The sequence below is a fragment of the Vipera berus genome, assembly GCF_964194415.1.
Source record: "Vipera berus genome assembly, chromosome: 1".
NCBI lineage: Eukaryota > Metazoa > Chordata > Lepidosauria > Squamata > Viperidae > Vipera > Vipera berus.
In genome coordinates, this window is record NC_138202.1 from 80,193,951 (window position 1) to 80,214,253 (window position 20,303).

Sequence of the window (20,303 nt, forward strand, 5' to 3'; positions counted from 1 at the left end):
GTTCAACTGGCATTCTTTTCCCATATTCCCTATGGCAAAGAAAGAGGCATATATCCTTTAGGATCAGCGCTGATTGATGAAGGCAGAAGATTATGTGTATCATGGCTCCAGGGATTATAGAAGAGTTAGTGTTGCCAGGATTGTGGCTCAACCATATAAAACACATTAAGAGGAGCATGATTAAAAATGCCAGCAATATGATTCCTTATTCTAAGAGACTGCATATGATATGGGGATTCCCCGCAAGTTGAGAGTTTCTGTAACTTATGAAGGATTTAAAGGTTTTGGTCTTAAAAAGAAGAGCCTAGGGCAGGGGTCCGCGACCCGGCACATTGGGAACTAGGCCACGCAAGTAGCATAGAGTGTGTAAAGTTGCATTTGTGCAAAGACTGCGTGTGTGCATGAAACCGTCCCTTCTTCCTTCCTTGCCACTGCCAGTTCGCAGAGCCAGAAAGGTTGGGGACCGCTGGGCTAGGGGACAGGTGAAGATTCAGAATTCAATTCCAAGATAAAAGATCTCACATAGATGCTGAGATCAACTTATTCTCTCCCCAAATTAAAAGTATGGGTGAGAGAGTTCAAAAAGTTCTGCATATTCAAATATTACATTGAGAGATGGGGTGCAGTTAAATTTATTGAAAAACTTCTTTTATTTTACAAACTGCTATTATATGCTGTCATCAGCTGCTGTCTCCTGTTTTTAAACTTCTCTATCACTCAGACTCAAGATGCTATAAAAAGAAATGAATCAGAATTTAGCAATTATTTACTCACCATTGCTACATAAACATTAGCCAAAGTGAAATGATTGACGACGAAGTGTGGGGCAATTTCTACTGCCATTGTAGCCACAATGATAGCATCATTCCAAAGCTTTGCGTTGTGGAAGATATTTGCTAAACTTATGAGAGGCACATCCTGAAAAGAAGAAAAGTGGAACAAACCCAATAAGAGGTAATTTTTTTTAAAAAAAATCAAGCTATTTAAAATAACAGGTATTTAAAAAATCAGCCCAGTATATTTTGTTCCTGATAATACAGATTTAGTAAGGGAGAAAAGTCAGCGTTCCATGCAAAAGTTCTGCCTCATTTAACCAACAAATTGTCTACGGAAAAATGTCTGCAATTAACATCAATCAATTAAATCAGTGAAGATAAGAGGACACTTCTTTTTAAAGTGACACTTAAAAAAATAAATCCATTTCTACATAATAGATGGATCTTAAACTTGTTCTGCTTGTTAGGGAAGTGAGATTATAGCTCATTCAAAATTTGTTCTTCTGTCTATTGTAAAACTAATTAGACTGGACATTCACTTGCAGGGGTCTGCCCCCTGGCCACTCCCCCCCCCCACATTTAGCTCCAATTTGTTCTCTGAATTCCTGTGGCTACTTTTTATTTGGTGCAGTAACAGAACAGCCAGAAAAGTATCCTGCTTTTGTGAAGGTAGTTTCCTATTTATATACTTTATCAAAGTGTTGATGACAGATAATATAAAGTTGACTATTCCATAATTATTTTATATGAACATCATTATAAAATCCTTAAAATCAGTGAAAGCGTATATATTGCGAAATATAAAATGAAAGCTGTAATCAGACACATTTTCGCCAGTATTATTTATGACACCCACCTTCATGTAATACGGTGTGTGATGTAAGGCTTGCCGCAGGCAATCAATTGCTTTCTTCCCTTGACCTTTTACTCGCCAGTAAAGGGCTGCCATGCTAGAAAGGATCCAAGAAGTTTGATTCTGGCACAAAACACAAGAAAGAAGGAAAAGGTCACCAGATGTTTGACTACATTTATTTCATGCTTTTACTATTTTTCACTACCACTCCAGTCTTATTCAAATATCTAGCAATTCAGAACACCTCTTGGTTAGTAAGGTCCACTTTGTACAGGGAGCCATACTGTCAGAGCATGTATGTCAAACTTTATTATGGTTACAAGTAATTTAATTTTTATTTCAAGATAAAAACTTTGATTTTTGCTTAGCAGCGAAATACTGCCACCTTGTGGTGACTAAAAACCAATGCCTTAAGAATCTGCTTTTGAACTAGTGGGTGCATTTGGAATGTGCAAACTACAGTGGTGCCACTCTCACAGAATGGTTCTTGAAGTGCTAGAGCTTGTCCGTTCAATCAATAGCTACTGAAGTGGAAATCAAAAACACTGCCATACTAAAGTATAAAATAACTTCTCCAAGAACCTCAATACAAAGCAAAGGTGGAGCCTGAGCCCAAATAGCCAAGACATATATTTACTGCACAAAACACAACAAAACACTGTTCCACAAAAGGCAAGCAGAGAATATCTGTATCTATATATCTATAAATCTATATAGGCAAAACATCCAGCTACACATTTCCACAAGGGGGAGGTGAGACATGCATCCTGCTCACAGAAAAATCACAAGCACAAAACCGACTAACAGACCAAGATCAATAAATCAGCACTTATTCCACAAACACAGATCAGTGGAAAGACGTGGCCGTCCTAATCTAGCCTATAGGATGCTCTGTACGTGTACCTTACTGATGTATTTTTTACACATTTCACAACAAAAAAAAATCACCTGCAACATTTAATGTCTAATAAATTTTCTTGGAAAAAATAGTGTGGTTTTGGAGAGAGATGCTTTGCTTTGAAGAATAATAATTACATAATATGCAGACTGATAAATAAAAGCAGGAATCCCTGAAGATTCTAAGGGAGGAGGTTAAGAATCCAAGTGTTCAGAGAGCCTTTCTCCAATGGAGTGTCCCGAAGTAGTAAGGTGGTGATGGGGTGGGGAGGCAGATAGGGAGCTCGGGATGGACACTAAGTATATTCTTAGTGGTCTTTTCAGGACAAAGAACTGGTGGTCTCCCTAAAAAACTGCATGGTTGTTTGAACTGCTTTGAGACTTTGACATACTCCAAAAGAAATAAAAAGATGTCTGATTGGTCTGAATCATTAGATACAGAAGATGAAGAACTTGATCGGACTAAGTATCAGCCAACGTCAGGTGAGGAGCTACAGGTCAAGATGGATTTGATTTAAATCAAGTCGATTTAAATCACTAGTAAAAAAGCCTTTAAATCATAATTTTTAAAGAGCAACCGTCATCTCTGTCCTGCAGTGGCTCTTCCTCTGACCTGCTGTTGACTCACCGGCAGTCCCATTCACTTTAATGGGATGGCTGGTGACACAACAAGGTGAGGGACGTGCCCACTAACAGGTGCTGCCATGATGGATCTGAAATGACAGGTGCTCTTTAAATGTAAGGACTCATTCTTGCTGGTAGTTAGAATCTTTAATATTATTATTTGCAAACAAAATGAAAGTTTCCTATTTAGAATAGTAAGCTGTCAGGTTAGTAAAACAGTGATATCAGAACTGATTTTAGATTAATAGGTTAATCACATAGTTGGAAAACTATTCAAATTTTTTTATTTAACTAAAATGCATCTGCCTGGTACAGATGCATTTCTCTTCAAACAATCATACTATTGTAATGTACATAAATTTGCAAAACAATGGGATAAAGGAATATTCCTGAACTTTGTTTTATGATTTATCTCATAGTTACTGTGAAATTGTGTGAATGCATCAATGCAGTGCATGTTATCTCAGCTTGCAGAGCTTGGATTCATTGAGTTTACCAAAAATGTAAATATTGCAGAATATACAGCCTCATGCTACATAACTAAGCTCCATTTCATGCTTAATAAAAGCATTTTATTAAAATAAATTTGATAAAAATAAAAAAAATCCAATTAAAAAAATCTGATTATTTATATATATATTTTTAAAAATCATCGATTATTATCCACCCTGCTACAGGTACAGAATAAGTCACTGGACTCACAGCTAGAGCTAGGCCAGGGGTAGGCAACCTTGGCTCTTTTATGACTCGTGGACGTCAACTCCCAGAATTCCTGAGCCAGCATGGCTGGCTCAGGAATTCTGGGAGTTGACGTCCACGAGTCATAAAAGAGCCAAGGTTGCCTACCCCTGAGCTAGGCAAAGCCCTGAGTCCAGCAGCACATTGCAAATTATGAACAGAATATCTAAGGAACTCAACCCATCTACTTACAAGAAAGTGTGACTCAATCAGTTAAGATGGTGGTAAGGGTTTTATATGAGAGACTGATTTCATGACTGGCTCTAACTGGCAAACTACTTTCAAATTTCTTACCCTTGATTCTGTCTGTATATTGTTGCTGGATTACTTAGGACCCTCCCTTTTTATGACCCTGTAATCCCTGAATTCGGGGTAGAGTTGGGATGGAGCTGAACTTGCCAGAGGTCCTTCTGCACACCACGTGGAGTTCGCAGCAGGTATTTTTCCTTTGCATCCTAGGAGAGAAACATTTGCTGCTACCTAGGATTAGACTGGCTCTTACTGGCAAACCACATTCAAATTTCTTAACCCATGACCCTGTTGGTATATTGTTGCTGGATTATTTTAGAACCCTGGATTGAATAAAAAAAGACTTATCCTTGAATCTCCCTGAATTTGACATTTGTCTTTATGTTCATTTTTTCTAAAGCAAGCTCTTATGCTTGTTTTCTATGCTGAAAGCTTTATGTTACTTTGGTGAAAGATTTATAATTGTAATAGAAGCTAGTTATGTGTGTGTAATTGACAGCACAGAACAGACTTGCTTGTTACCCCCACATCAGAGGAGTTGACTCCTTTAACTTCAATCACTGAAACTGAGGAAATTACAAGTTGAGCTGAATGTGCAGCTTCTCTGACCAAGTAACAGAATGTACGAGTGTCTCCAGCACTATGCTATAATGTCCTGAAGAGTTTCTCACAGACCAGGTTAAAGCTGGTGTTGTTATGACCTTTATTCCCTGGCTGAGCTGCAAAATGAGCTACTGATCTTGAACTCCCATAATTACTGTTCAATTTGTCAAGCGTTTCAATTTGAAGTATGAAGACTCAACAAAATCAGTTACAGCAAACGGAGCATTAGAGAGTTACATAAGGGAAGCTGGTCAATAGCTGAATTATGTAAATAACATCAGGCTCTTAGTACAAGACCTGGAGTGGAATGAGGAGGTTCTGATGGATTATTCCCAGAAAGGACTTGCAGATGAGATCCTGGGTGAATTGACCTGAGTGGAATGCCTTTCCTCCTTGTAAGACCTGAGCTACTGATACCAACATATTGATGGATATGTTAAAATTAATGTTGTCCAGATCTCATTTGGATGCAATCTTCCTCTCAAATGCAGGGATCTCAAACCATCTCTCTTAGAACCAATGCAACAAGATCTCATTTATCTCCAGAAAAAAAAGGGGGGCCAAGGGCATTGGGTCACAACACATACCATATGCCAAGAAATAGGCTGCATCTGGTTTAGAGGTGCTTCAAGACTGGGGAACCACAACTGCTCAGCTAGACCCAATCCCAGGTACAATATTTAGCCAGCACTTGATATTACTTGTAAGGATCCAGATGCCTGATTCCCCAGCTCTATAGTACGACTTGATTCTGAAACCACCAACACTTTCATGGGCATTTGTGGAGGCCCATGGGATTCTGGAAGGCACTCCACTGTGCCTTCTATATTTATGAAAACAATTGATGGTCAATGCCTAACACTAGGACTAGCAGTCTGGATGATATTGCATAGCTCCCTAAACATGAACTTCAAATCATTTAGTCAAAATGAATGGCATGCTTCAGTTCACACAACATTGAGAATCAATTTCTATTTAATTCTCCAGTGGTTCTAGCAACCAAAATAGAAATGAAAATATGACCAGACTTCCAGTTAAAAATACAAACTTCAGTGATGTTTTCAGACTGATATCAGGAAGTTGATCAGCTACCACATCATCCCTGTGACTGTCCTATTCCTAGACCCTCTCAAGTTTCCTCTTTCCGCTATGTATATAGCATGTGTATGTGTGTGGTATATGTGTGTATGGATAGATACATTCTTTCGAGAGCAGGCAACAGAATTTCATTCTTAATGTGGACCAGTGTGCTCATAGTGAAAAATTGCAATAAAGATTATCTTATCTTATCATCTGGCTCCTGAGGTCAAGATCTCAGTGACTTAGATATACTCTCTTTCAGAATCCGAAGCTATAACTCTGCAAAATTTTGCACACCCACAAAAAATATTCCAGATGGGAGTTCATTCATCCTTTCACTTCACTCGCAGCCACTCCTGTATAAAATCAGAATTGAGGTTCTGCAATGACTACAGTGCTCTCAGCTAGTTCACTATTTGAATTGGTACCCTCTACCTCTCAGAGTTCATTGGGCTTCTGAGCCAGCCTGCCAAGCAGCCTTGTGTGGCCTGCTGGTGCTTTTAAAAATTCAATAAATTCACCATTGCAATGCCTTGAAAGACAGGTTGGTAAGTCCCTCCAATGCCTCCTGTTCTCACCAACGCCATTAGCCCCAGCACTCCCACTGGTTTGCTCACCACTGAACAGTTCATCACCAGATGTTCCTTGGCAGCCCACAATTATTGTCAAATTACCAATGTAGTCTTTCATAAGTTTTATATAGGCATGATCTAAGAAATCCCCAAATTTTCAAAAAACTCAAAAGAGGAACCTATAACTGGTATGATTCTGAGAAAGCAAGATAAAAGTTTTTTTGCACTTTGAAATGAAACCCTGATCTTCTTGAACTCAAGACTGGTCACTCCAAAATCTTTGGTAAAGTAAGATGGACCTGTTTTCTGCCTACAAAGCTTTGAGTTTATGTGAACTTTGTATTATTTTGGGGAAAGATTTATGACTGCAAAAAATGTCTTCAGTTTGTTATCAGAAGCTGGCTGTATATATGCAGCTGGCAGCTCCTTTGGAATAATATATACCATGTAATGTAATTAAATGTTTGAATAGGGTCTCATTTACTTCTGAACACTTCCTTATTTGTTTGATGCTTGTTTGAATGTTCAGTAAGTACAGAAAGTACAGTAATATTTTTTTCCTGAAAGCCTATTAATCAAACATACTGTGATTAGTCTATGGAGCCTGGCTTTTGGTACATTTTCTATATTTAAAAATATAATGCCCTCATATTACAATGGAATCAACAGTTAAAACATGCTGCATGCAATTTGCCTGCATATCCACAGCACCAAGCCCACAAACAACAATAATGAATTCACTTCAGCACACGATGAACAACGTAACAGCAGCAAAATGATGCTTCAAACATTGGGCTTGAAGGCTTTTTTAAATGTACATGCACTGTGTACGGGTTTTTTGTTTTTTGTTTGCATTTGGCAATCTGCCTTCAAACCTCAACTAACACAATAATACAGTTTTTGCATTTGACAACCTGAAGGCTCAAAAGTGTAGCAACACTATCTGTAATGCACATGCAGTGCACATGTTTACATTTGGCAACCTGCCTGAAAAAGAAATACAATACATAGAGAACACATAAGGAAAACAGCATTACATTACAGCACATGGACTGTAAGTTCCCAATAGCAAAGAATTTAAAAAATAATAATGAACTTATCCAAGCACACAGTATATACTTAACTGATTTGCTCATACTTCTATCTACTTTTGACTCTCTCTAACCAATAGCTACAACTGCAGGACGCTAGAACACTCAAAATTTACACAGAACAAATTTTTCAGCTACTCCTGATTTTGAGACCAACCATTAGAATCCAAAGCGTTTTGTGCAGTTTTAGGCATTTCAAGCCTAGAACCTGCACAGTCTCAATATTTAGAACTGAAACTGAAGCTCAAATACGTAACCACCTAGTGCAGGGGTCGGCAACCTGAAAAAGCAAAAGAGCCACTGGGAACCGGTTCCATCACACATAAAAAAAAGTGGGAGCTGCATGCATGCATCCACACACGCGCATGCGCAAAAAAATGTTTTGTGCATGCGCAAAACGTTTCTTGCGCGTGCGCACACGCGCACGGTTGCCACTTTATGTGTGATGGAACCGGTTGTGCAGCGGCGACGGCCCGTTTACAGAGCCGACATTAATCTGGCACCCAGTCAAACGGTCAAAGTGGGACGAGATCGGGCTTTTGCCCTTCGGCTGAAGGCGAGGCGCTCACCTCTAGTTGCAGACCTGGCAAACGGGGGATAGCCAGAAGTTGTGCGGGGCCCGCTACGAGTCGCTTCAAGGGAGTCGCTTCGGGGAAAGGCAACTTTTTCCCCCCAGCTCCGCAAACGAAAAGCGCCGCGCGCCTGAGTCTCAGAGCACGCCTGAAGGGGAAGTGAGAATCCAGGCGATGGGGAGGCCGAGTGTGTGTGTGTGGAGGGGGGTGTTCATTCTCCCCATTTCTCACAACCAGGTCGCAAGGGGTTTTGCCCTCGTTGCCTGTGGACACGCAGGACAAGTCCTCCGTCCCAGCCACGCTCAAAAAAAAAAAAAAAGTTCCTCCTTAGCCAAGCACCTCGGGAAACAGCATCGGCGGCAAAGATGGGCGAAGACGAGAGACGTTTCCCCTCACGTAAAACGCCTAGTGACCTTTGGAGAGGTGCGCGCGTACCTCCGCGCGAACGGGCAGCGGCGCCGCTTCTTGGGAAAGCTGCCGCGGCCCGTCTGCAAAGCTGCCGAAAGCGGCAGCTTTGCAGACGAGCCGCGGCAGCTTTCCCAAGAAGCGGCGCCGCTGCCCGTTCGCGCGGAGGTACGCGCGCACCTCTCCAAAGGTTTGGGAAGGTGCGTGTGCACCTCCGCCCGTTCGGAGAGGTGCGTGCGCACCTCTCCAAATGGGCGGTGCCACTCTCCGTTTGGAGAGGTGCGCGCGCAGCACTACCCGTTCGAAGAGGTGCGCGTGCACCGGGCGGCTGGGAGCCACAGGAGACGGCTCAAAGAGCCGCATGCGGCTCCGGAGCCGCGGGATGCTGACCCGTGACCTAGTGAGAAGAGAGGACTCATTGGAAAAGACCCTGATGTTGGGAAAAAGGCAAAAGGAGAGGGGGAGGGCAGAGGATGAGATGATTAGATAGTGTCATTGATGCAATGAACATGAATTTGGACAAACAATGGGAGACAGTGGAGAAGAGGGCGCCCTGGCATGCTATGGTCCATGGGGTCGCGAAGAGTCAGATATGACTTAGCAATTGAAGAACATCACCATTTTAGGAAAAAATGCTGGGATTGAAGTTATCATAATTCATTGTAATGTATTATTTGATAGAAGTTCTTTTGTAAAAATAAAAGGAATGGGTGATGAAAACAAGTGTAACTCAGAGCCTTCTCCCACTAGACTTGGCTTGCTCCTACTTGCTCCCTAATATTCTATAAGCTAATAATCAACCCCGGTTGTCACAATAAAAAGATTTACTCCATTAATCACTTTTTATTTGGCTAGAAGTGTGTAGACACATCATAGATTCTATTCTTATTTGGTGGAGACATGAAGAAAATATTGATTAAATATCTATATATCTATCTTGGATCAGAAGCAAAGAATAAAAGATATTCTGATGATACGTAACTATATACTTAATTAATTATGCAATCAAGAGCTGAACAAAATCAGCCCGAATGTAGATAAAACAGAGCTATGTTATTGGCAAAGTTGGCATTTATGGGAAGAACTCCATCTGTCAGTGACAAAGTGATTGATTTTTCAAAACATTTTGCAGCCTTATGCGCACTTATGGTTCCAGCATTGTATATAAAGACACAAACTAGAGTAGTGGTCAGAAAGATCTTTTATAGGTGAAATGTAATAGGGAGACTATGCTCCTTAAGAAAACAGAGATGGAACTATTTTTATCTACTTGTACAATACGGATGGACTTCTCCAATAACTGTTAAGTCCTTGAACATATCTCAGAAACTTCACCAGATAAAGAATATTATAGTCCATCTTTCTAAAAGTGTAAGGAAATGCTCTTTTGAACACAGCTGAAGGTGTGTTCTTACAGTTCTTTAAAGTTTTAAAAATATCCACTCTGTCTGTGCACTAGCTAACCATTTTCATTTCACATTCCATTTAAGGGCATCCTTGGCTACTAATGAGATAACTATTTGCTGCCAGAACATATTGTGGTAGCAAGTTGCTTTGAGACCTTAAGTTGGATTGTAAAACCTAGTGTCAAGAAGGCATTTTGATAGCAGAAACTAAAGTTTTCATTGAAGATTTTCAGTTTCCAGTTTCACCAATGGTTTTCCTAAGCTTCAGAAAAACTTTGAAGACTTAATTGATGGATCTTGCACAGGAGACGGACATTCTGTAACTTAAAAGGTAGAATTGCAGGTACATGCAATTTTAGACGTTTACGTGTAGGTGGATGTTTTGAGGTATTTTGATAAGTTTATATAGCCTGAGTCTGCAGGGATAGCATACCAATTAAGTAAAATATATTTTTGTTAGTTTCAGTTTTGTGAGATTTTACGATTTACTGAATATCAAAAATGGATTTACATTATATTAAAATGGGAAACGGGGAAAAAAACACCAAGCTCTATTAAATGCTAAGTTACTCCATGCTGGCATTACTGATCTTTATTTCTGTGGGAGAATGTAGTCTGGGTTCCCAGGAGGGAGAAGCTGCATTCCAGAGGACCAAGAGACAGCGAACTTTAGATAATTTGGTTGGGAGGTAAGATGATCAATCCAGCTCTTCTCTAAGAGTTCTCAGAGTATGTCTTTAGTTTGTTTTAGTTTGGCAAGATTCCATCTACAGGTGAAGAAAAATAAAGGAAAAGTACTTTGCAGGAACTCAGTGTATCTTCCTTGGTTTTTGGAGCCTGACATTTTCCTTATTATTTGGACACTATCTACTCCAGCATAAACATTCCAGTAAGGAGACTGGTGCTAGAGTGTCTCTATCAGGTATTATGAAGAGAAACCCATCTTTGCTATGACTATATTACAGACAAGTCATTTTCTTAGAGTGAGAGGCCTCAAAGATGATACAGAGAATGTCGGCTGGTGGCCCCCAGGGGGAGGGCCTTCTCTGTGGGCGCCCCGGCTTTATGGAATCAGCTGCCGGTTGAGCTCCGGATGGCACCTGACCTTCGCTCCTTCCGACGCAGTCTGAAGACCTATCTATTTGAACAAGCCGGCCTGGCCTGATGGGGGATGTGTTGGGGTTTTTATTGTGGATTTTTTATTACCATCTATTGTTTTAGCTCGGGCTCCTATTTAATGCTTTTTTAATTTTTGTATTCTGTATTTTTATATGTGCCCTGTTCACCGCCCTGAGTCCTTCGGGAGAAGGGCGGTATACAAATATAATAAATACTAAATACTGTACTCTGGATGTTTTGATCTTGCTTCGCAGATACCTATTCTTTTTCTAATTAGCAAATAAGCAGAAAGGTGGATCAATTCTAATTTAATCTGTAGAAATCAGCCCTTTCCAACCTTGTACTCATTACACATGTGGGTTTGCAATTCGGCTCTTATTTTGGCAATTTTGGGAAGTGTAATTGGAACACACTTGGAATTTACTGCTTTTGAGGTATGGCTGGTGTTTAGAGAATCCTACGTATCACAACCACATTTATTATTCAACTAAAACTAGGAAAACATAAACTTGCAGCTACCTTTTCAAGTACTTTGGCTATTCGAGTACCAACTTGTTCTAAAGACTGTGGCGGATATCGGTCTTTTCCAAGATTCTGCAGTACCTGTGAATCAAGAAACAAACATTCTAATTTCTATCAAATTGGCCTGACAGAAAGAGATACGATTTATTTCCTTCTGAAAGGCTGAATTCAGTATTCTTGCAGATTTCTATTCTGCAATTAATACACACGGTTAAAAAATTACTATTTCCAAATCTGTGCATATAAAAAGCTTTAAGAATGTTTTAGTTCAATGATTAAGATTTACAAATCTGGAATCCTCAATTGAGGATTGAGAAATTGTTAACTACAGTGAACATTTCTCCAGAAAAAGACTTATAGCTTGCCATCAGTTGAGCTTCCTATGGATGTACTGAAACCAGCAACTCATGAATAAATCAGGTAATACTGATTTCAAGTGAGTCTGTTCCAAGCATGCTATTTTTAGATCAGTCCCAGGCCCATATGAGAGCAACAACCCTACCTCTTTCAGTTGACTCTCTCCCACGTAATGAAGACTGGCTCGATTGGCAACACCATGGAGATGATCCAATGTATGCATGCTGGCAGGCAGGTTGGCATTGCAGAGAGGCTCCATGGCGGGCTCTTGCAGGGGAGTGGAAAAATCAATGTGCTCTGTGATGCTACAAGAGACAAAGGATTGTTAAGATATTAAAGGAAACATATACATCTATATATCTAGATCAATATATTAAGCAAAATTGAAACCAATTCTAACCTGAGATTTATTTCAGAAGCCGTACCCCTGACTTACATTTTGAAAAAGATTTTCTAATGTTTCTATCATATTGGAACATTCCCTTACACAAAAGGGTTTATGTGAACAGCAGGTAGTTAACTCCAGTACTGTTTTTTTCTTACATCATTCTGAAATTATACTAGAGGGAGAAAGCAATAAAATGTTTTCCTATATGTGAACTGTTAAGGGGAAGGGAAAGACTCTCCAGTACATGAGTTTGATTCTGTATGGTTTCTACTTCCTAAGCTAGCCTTGGGCTTTTCTGGTAATCGAATTTCCCCTTTAAATACCAAGTACATTGAATGCTGTTTAGTTATGGTCAGCTAAGTGTTGCTACAAAACTGGATGGATTAAGAACAATATCTGAATCCAAGAACACTGTACTTTTTAGCATAATGCTCGGCTTTGTAAAGTAGGATGGATTCCAAGTGGGTGAGCAAGAAGTTCCAGACAATACAGTCTGCTGGAGTACGACCTCCTTGCTGCTCACTTATTATTGCATTATATTTATTAGGCGTTGATGCTTACTCCACAAATATCTAGTATATTTTAGTAGACAGACATACCTGATTTAAAAACTGTATTCTACCAGAGGCAGCTTCATAAAATAGTTCTACAGATGCCATCTGGGGAATGTCATTTTTGTATTTACCTACCAAATTTAATGATAATATACACAAATGCTTACCTACAGATTAAACAAATTAAGAAAGCAAACAATAAATGCTAGCTGAGAAGGACATTATCTCCTCCCAATAGATGATGATGATGATGATGATAATAATAATAATGATGATGATAGCGACCTTGGAGGTCATCTAGTCCAACCCCTGCTCAGGTAGGAAACCCTATACCATTTCAGACAAATGCCTGTCCAGTCTCTTAAAAACTTCCAGTGTTGGAGTATTCACAGCTTCTGGAGACAGGTTGTTCATGTAAGTTAATGTAAGTTAAGAGAGGAAGGCACACATTTTTTGGATTCAGGGCAGCATTCCAAAAAGTGAATAATGCTGTACAAAGGCCCTCCTCCCCATGACTGCTAAATTATGGACAAACTCTGCATAGGGAAACACAAGCCAGTGCAGAATCAAAGATGATAAATCGCTGAAGTTAGCGGCCTTCATACCCAAGAACTTCTATATTGTTAGGTTTGAGATTTAGCCTACTGGGACTCAGAATCTCAACACACGTCCTGTTTCCCCTAGAGCTGAAATGTATAACTGAGTGACATCAGCATACTGATAATACTTGGTTCCATGTTGATTGATGTCTCAGTGACTTCATGTTAAAATAGGACTGTGCCAACCCTGAGGCACTGGACAATAATGGTAATATGTTGATTTTAGGCCAAAGTTATAAACCAATCACAGCCTGATACAGAAATAATGGTTTATTACAGCCAGTTCTTTCCCTTCCAAATACCTTTTTCCCCCTGGAAAAGCAGGGACAGGGATTTGTTTTGTTTTTTCATATCAACCAAGTGTTGATCCATTAGTTGTGACAGGAATAGACTAATTGGCTTGTTGTCTGAGCCTATTGTGGGCTGAGAGAGTGATACCTCAGAGTGAGGTTTAAAGCAGCATCAAACATAAACCTAAACTATATTTTCTTGGATTGTCATGACCATTTCAAAATAGATGTGAAATTAAAATTTTTCTTGCATTTAATGTACGTCACCTTGCAAATGTTATAATCTCACTTGATATTTTTTGTCTCAATTGGAGAGATATTCCTGTAACTGTTTTGGACATAACTTGATTAAATTATTGCTCACTCTTAACTTCCACTCATTTCTGAAGCCATTGAGAAATAAGTCATGATATTTTGCAAGTAAGTACATAATGCTGGAGATGACACGTCTGATATTAGAACAAAGACACTCACAGAAGCTCAGACCCCTGTGGATTATTAGCTCCAATAATAGCATTGTCAAAGTAAGTGCAAGAATACAATACAGTCACAACTTGGTGTATCAGCCCATTAGGATGAATCTTTTAAGCTATACATATCTGTCCCACTTACGTACTGACCTAATTTTGTTCATAGAAAAAAAAATACTCACTCAATATTTTTAGCAGAAACAGCTAGCCATGTGCTGGCTACAGTAGTAAGATCCATCCTGCGGAACTTAATACACTCATCAGGACTTGGCCAACCCAAGCTGCGATAGTCTTTCTTTCTTCCTGCAAAGAAGCAAGCAAATATTTTGAAAACAAGAAGAATCATTTCAATTTTTAACATTCTTTTTCTATAACGTGAATTTCAATTATTGGAATAGTATAAGCTATCTGATAGCAATATCAGGAGCAAAATAATAGGTTTTGACTTGGAACCAAAGAAATAAAAAAGCATTTTAAAAGGCTGTATTTTATGGATGTGCAAGAAACAAACATGTACTTTGCTGTATAACCAAAAACAAACATCTTGTGCCTCAAAATGTCTTTGGACCATCCTGGGAGGGACTTGGTCCTGCCAAAATGGCACCAAAATAATTGAGATCAATCTAAGTTTCAGTTAAAACAAATCTGTGCTAGTATTAAGAGGCCTTTCTCAGTAAGGTCTCTGCAGCAGCTTCCACATTTAATTTATGTAGCTGCCCATCTCACCAGAAGTGACTTTGGGTGGCATAAAACAATAATATAAAAACAGCCATTATAAAAATATGAACAATTACGATTAAAATTAACTAACATGTAAAGTATACTTTACTTGCCAATCTCTCGTGTTTTCTTCCTCTTATTGCTGTGTCTATGTTGCTGCCCCAATGGGCCTGTCCTCTCTTTCTGCAGTTATCTGGCATACTTGCCCTGTCTCCTTACAGCTTCATGCCATGTAGGACAGAGCTTTTCAACCAGTGGTACGGGTACCACCTGTGGTACATTGGCACCTGGCAGGTGGTACGCAACCATCCTAGAAAAGTGGTAGCAGAGGAGGGGAATGAGCTGAACCAGTGGCAGCACCGCACAAGCCTGAGCGAGAGATGGCTGGAGCTGCAGGGCTGTCAGGGCTCAGCGGAAGCACCAGGATCAGCGCTTCTTCGGGGCTGTCAGGGCTCAGTGGAAGTGCCAGGATCAGCTGTGGCTTGGGGGGCACTTTTTTCAGTGCCATTGTAACTCTGAACAGTCACTAAGCGAACTGTTGTAAGTCGAGGATTATCTGTACTTCATCACTTTTTTCCTTTTTTTGGGGGGGGGGTCATCAAGTTTTGACACCTTGCTAGGCGACTGGTGATACTCGGATGTTGCCATATCCTAAAAGTGGTACAATGGGTGAAAAGGTTGAAAAGCCCCGATGTAGGATATACTTGGTTTTTGACAGCAATTATGACTGGGATTGCTATCACTAAGCAATCTGTTCATAAAACATGACCACACGTGACTGCATCATTTAACAATCCCAGCAGTCCTGGTTGTCATCATAACACCAACATGCATGGATCATTAGGCAGGAAGAGGAGGAAGTTCCAGGTATGGAGCAGGGAGGTGCCATGGGGGGGGAGGGAATGTCCCAGAAGGGCCAGTACAAGTTGGGGTGGAGCGACTTAAGACTCTTCCTGCTGGCTTCCACATAGACTTTGCTTGTGGAAAGTTAGCAGGAAAGGTCACAAATGCAATCAGGTGACTGTGGCTTCCTGAGTCTTCATAATTGTAAGCTGTAATTGTGAGACTATTGGATGCTACGACGGCCAGAATTTTGAGGATCAGTTGTACATCCGTTATATCAAAGCTCTGAAGCTGTCTTTTTTTTCCAGTTAACTGCACAATTATCTGTTAAACCTGAAGAACTTCAATTATTTATTTATTTATTTTATTACATTTATATACCGCCCTTTCCCGAAGGACTCAGGGCGGTTTACAGGGTGATTAAAAACCAAAATACAAAAGTTAAAAACAAATTTTAAAAAAAATACATTTGTCCCTGTATAAATAAAACCCCAGTTAAAATAAGATTAATCCTCAGCCTGGGCCAGAGAGCTCGAAGAGCCAGGTCTTCAGGCCCCGGCGGAATGAACGGAGGTCGGGGGCAGTCCTCAGCTCCACTGGCAGCTGGTTCCAAAGGGCAGGCGCCCCCACTGAGAAGGCCCTATCCCTGGGTGTCGTCCGCCGGCAATCTCTTACCAGTGGCACCCTGAGAAGACCCTCCCTGTGGGAGTGCACTGGACGAAGGGAACTTGATGCCGGCAGCAGGTGTTCCCTCAGATATCCCAGACCCAAGCCATTTAGGGCTTTATAGGTCATCACCAGCACCTTGAATCTCACCCGGAGGGCAACCGGAAGCCAATTACACTTTCATTTTGGTTTATTCTGTGGACATTATTTTGGCTATTGCAAAAAGCTGCACTACATCACACAAAAATAAACACTATGCTACAGTGTTCCCTCCCAGGAGAGAATTTTGCTTTTTTCCTTTGGTTGCAAGGTTACAAAGCTAGACACGTATACTTGGCGAGCCCTTTGCATGTTCTGGGACATATCTATGAATGAATATGCACAGAATTTTACTGCACAATGTGTACAGTAAGCTTTGATCACAACTTATTCAATGTGTATATCAAGCGTATCCTAGTATTCTGAAAAAATATTGGTCTTGTTCTTAAAAAAGGAAAACGTATTACCAGGTGGCCCGGGGGAAGGTATTTTTGGCCCACTGATTTCCAATGCCATTTGGTAAAGGTTTTCATTTTCTCCAGCTACTCCTTCCTCTCCAATTCTTCCATCAGGTTCTTGTGGGTCTATATTTTCTGGTTTGTGTTTCTTTACACGTTTCACTTGAAAGGTGATCTGTCAAATTAAAAGAAATGGTGAAGGTAACAGAACTAAATATATTGCTCTGCTGATAAGAATGAAGCTGATTCCTTTCAGACTAAGTTGATTTTCAAGGGCAATTTCCAGACAGTTTCCTTTTTCTTGATAATTCTAGTCACTCTAATTCTGCTCACATCTTAATACATCCAATGTACAAACAGAAGCATATAACAATAATTTGCTTAGCTCAGAACTGAGTAACACGTTCAGCACTGAAGGCTCCTCAGAAAATTAGTAGTATAAAAGTCTATAGGCAATGATTCTGTAGTATTAAAATAAATAGATTAGACTACTGGAAGTTGCTAAAATTCCGTACCTTTAAACCCAAAGTCTTATCACAACTAACAACTAATGTAAAGGGAGAAATTTCCTGGTTTTGCTTTTGTATGCCCTACTACTTCTATGCTGGCAACAGGCATTTGTAAAAAGCACACTTTGAAGGAGTAAGCACATGTCTATGCATGGAAATATGGGAAGGAGCACATCAGGGAAAAGATGAAACATGGTCCAGTTTAGTCCCATACAAGAAGATATTTTTTTAAAAAATGTTTTTTTTTGGAGAAGGGCGCTTTCTGTGATTATTAAATTTTTGTGCCTTCTATCTCCCCTGTAAGGTGACTTTGGGCAGCTTACAGGTTATAAAATAAATATAAAAACAACTAAAATATTAAAACATTAAATTTACAGAGTTTAAAATTTAAGGTTATTCTATGATGATCGGAAAAAAACCACACCCTGTTCATTATAGTCATTTTGTCTTTAATAATCTGTATTTATGGTCTGGCCAAAAGAACAAATTTCAGTTTGACATTTGCATTATAATAGCTTCTTAAAACTGAAAAATAGCAATATTTCTTCCAAAGAAAAGGAATGTGTATTGTATGATGGTGATGATAATGATTTAAAGTATATTCACATTTTCTCCAAGTCATTCGTGCCAAGAGTTATGATAATATTTCAAATAAATTGGCACTGATAAACTAAATTACTGAGAAGAAATGTAAGTGGAAAGTACAGAGTAGCAAAGTAAATGGGGAAGTTAAAGTAGACAAATAGAGTTACAGAAAGATTGATGGGATGAAAAAAAAACCAGAAAAGTAGGGAAACTAAAAGTACTGAGAGCAAAAAGAGCTACAGGCAAATACAAAAGGGTTTCTCTAAGTAGATGGAGACACAAAGTAGAGAAAGAGAAAAAATTGGAAAGTGTTCGAACAGAGATTTGTGAACGGTGGTGGCTAAAAGAGGGGAAACAAAATTAAAGTAAAATATTCCAAATCTATCTTTCGTATAAGTTCTAAAAAAAAATGCAACACTCTGGAAAATGTTTTGAGTTGTCCACCTCTATTTTCATACACACACACACACACACACACACACACACACACACCCTTTAAAGTTAAAACAGTCTCAGAAAAAATTATTTACAACCCACCCTCAAAGTTATGACCTTTGCCCATTCTCACTGTTATGTGATCCCAATTTAGGTCCAAACAACCGACTCACATTTACAACATTTGCAGTGTCTATGATTTGCAACTTTCCCACCTGTCTTCTGACAAGCAAAGTCAATTGGGGAAACTGGATTCAGTTAATAACCATGTGATTCACTTAATGATGGCGCTAAAAATTGTTGTAAAATCTGGTCCAATCATGTGACAACTTGTTTAATGTCTGCATCAGCTAGTAACTGAAATTCCAGTCCAAATTATGGTTGTAAATAAAAAACGATCTATAATTATTATTAAATATTTCTTTTAAAAAGACAAAAAGATAAAACCCTAATACACACTTATATAAGAAAAAAAGAAAAAGAAAATAAAATGAAGCTGAAAGTGCAAGGAAGAAAAATAGAAAAGAAAAAAGGATAAAGTAACTTCTAATATTCTTTACAGCAGATATAAGTACAATTATAATTTCTATAATCTGTCTTAATTTTCAAAACCATAAATCATAAGTTCATCTTTTCTGTTTTATGCAGAAAGTCCAAAAGGGGTTTCCAGTCAGCAATAAATGTAGATGCTGTCTTTTCTCTGAGCAAAGAGGTTAATCTCAGCAAGTTTTATTACATTATTTATTTATTTTATTACATTTATATACCGCCCTTTCCTGGACTCAGGGCGGTTTACAGGGTAATTAAAAACCAAAATACAAAAGTTAAAAAACCAAGTTTAAAAAAAAATAAATTTATCCCTGTATAAGTAAAAACCCCAGTTAAAATAAAATTAATCCTCAGCCTGGGCCAGAGAGCTCGAAGAGCCAGGTCTTCAGGCCCCGGCGGAATAAACGGATGTCGGGGGCAGTCCTCAGCTCCACTGGCAGCTGGTTCCAAAGGGCAGGCGCCCCCACTGAGAAGGCCCTATCCCTGGGTGTCGTCCGCCGGCAATCTCTTACCGGTGGCACCCTGAGAAGACCCTCCCTGTGGGAGCGCACTGAACGAAGGGAACTAGATGCCGGCAGCAGGTGTTCCCTCAGATATCCCGGACCCAAGCCATGTAGGGCTTTATAGGTCATCACCAGCACCTTGAATTTCACCCGGAGGGCAACCGGAAGCCAATGCAGCTCGCGGAGTAGAGGTGTTACATGGGAGTATCGGGAGACCCCCATCACAACTCTCGCAGCCGCATTCTGCACCAGTTGAAGCCTCCGAGTGGTCCTCAAGGGCAGCCCCATGTAGAGAGCGTTGCAGTAGTCCAAACGGGAGGTCACGAGCGCATGAGTGACTGTGCGTAGGGCATCCCAGTCCAGATAGGGTCGCAACTGGCGCACCAGGCGAACCTGGGCAAAAGCCCCCCTGGTCACGGCTCCTATATGGTCTTCAAAATTGAGTCGTGAATCCAGGAGGACGCCCAAGTTGCGAGCCCTATCAACGGGGGGTAACACCTCACCCCCCATCGTTAGAGATGGAATAGTCTGGTTGACCCGAGATGCCGATATGCACAGCCACTCAGTCTTGGCGGGATTGAGACGAAGCCTGTTTCTCCCCATCCAGACCTGGACCGCCTCCAGGCACCGGGACATCACGGCGAGGGCATCGCTGGGTTGGTTCGGGGTGGAAAGAAAAAGCTGGGTATCATCAGCGTACTGATGATACCCCACCCTGAAACCACGAATGATCTCCCCCAGCAGCTTCATATAGATGTTGAACAGGAGGGACGAGAGAACCGACCCCTGAGGAACTCCACAAATGAGAGGCTTCGGGGCGGATCTCTGCCC

At 40.2% G+C, this 20,303-nt stretch overlaps 1 protein-coding gene across 2 annotated transcripts in view; it reads right to left on the minus strand.

Annotated features, from left to right (window-relative positions):
• Positions 1-20,303, minus strand: part of TTC17 (tetratricopeptide repeat domain 17) — a 61,213-nt gene that overhangs the window by 2,099 nt on the left and 38,811 nt on the right. Inside the window, exons 19-24 of one of the 2 annotated variants that reach the window (XM_081344122.1) lie at positions 16,901-17,066; positions 14,348-14,468; positions 12,010-12,169; positions 11,505-11,588; positions 1,633-1,752; positions 775-918 (exon numbers count right to left, since the gene is read on the minus strand). In XM_081344122.1, the coding sequence (XP_081200248.1) occupies positions 775-918; positions 1,633-1,752; positions 11,505-11,588; positions 12,010-12,169; positions 14,348-14,468; positions 16,901-17,066 (795 nt within the window). Of the gene's footprint in view, positions 1-774; positions 919-1,632; positions 1,753-9,493; positions 10,634-11,504; positions 11,589-12,009; positions 12,170-14,347; positions 14,469-16,900; positions 17,067-20,303 lie in introns of those variants that run through there. The other variant, XM_081344123.1, reaches the window with a different exon arrangement.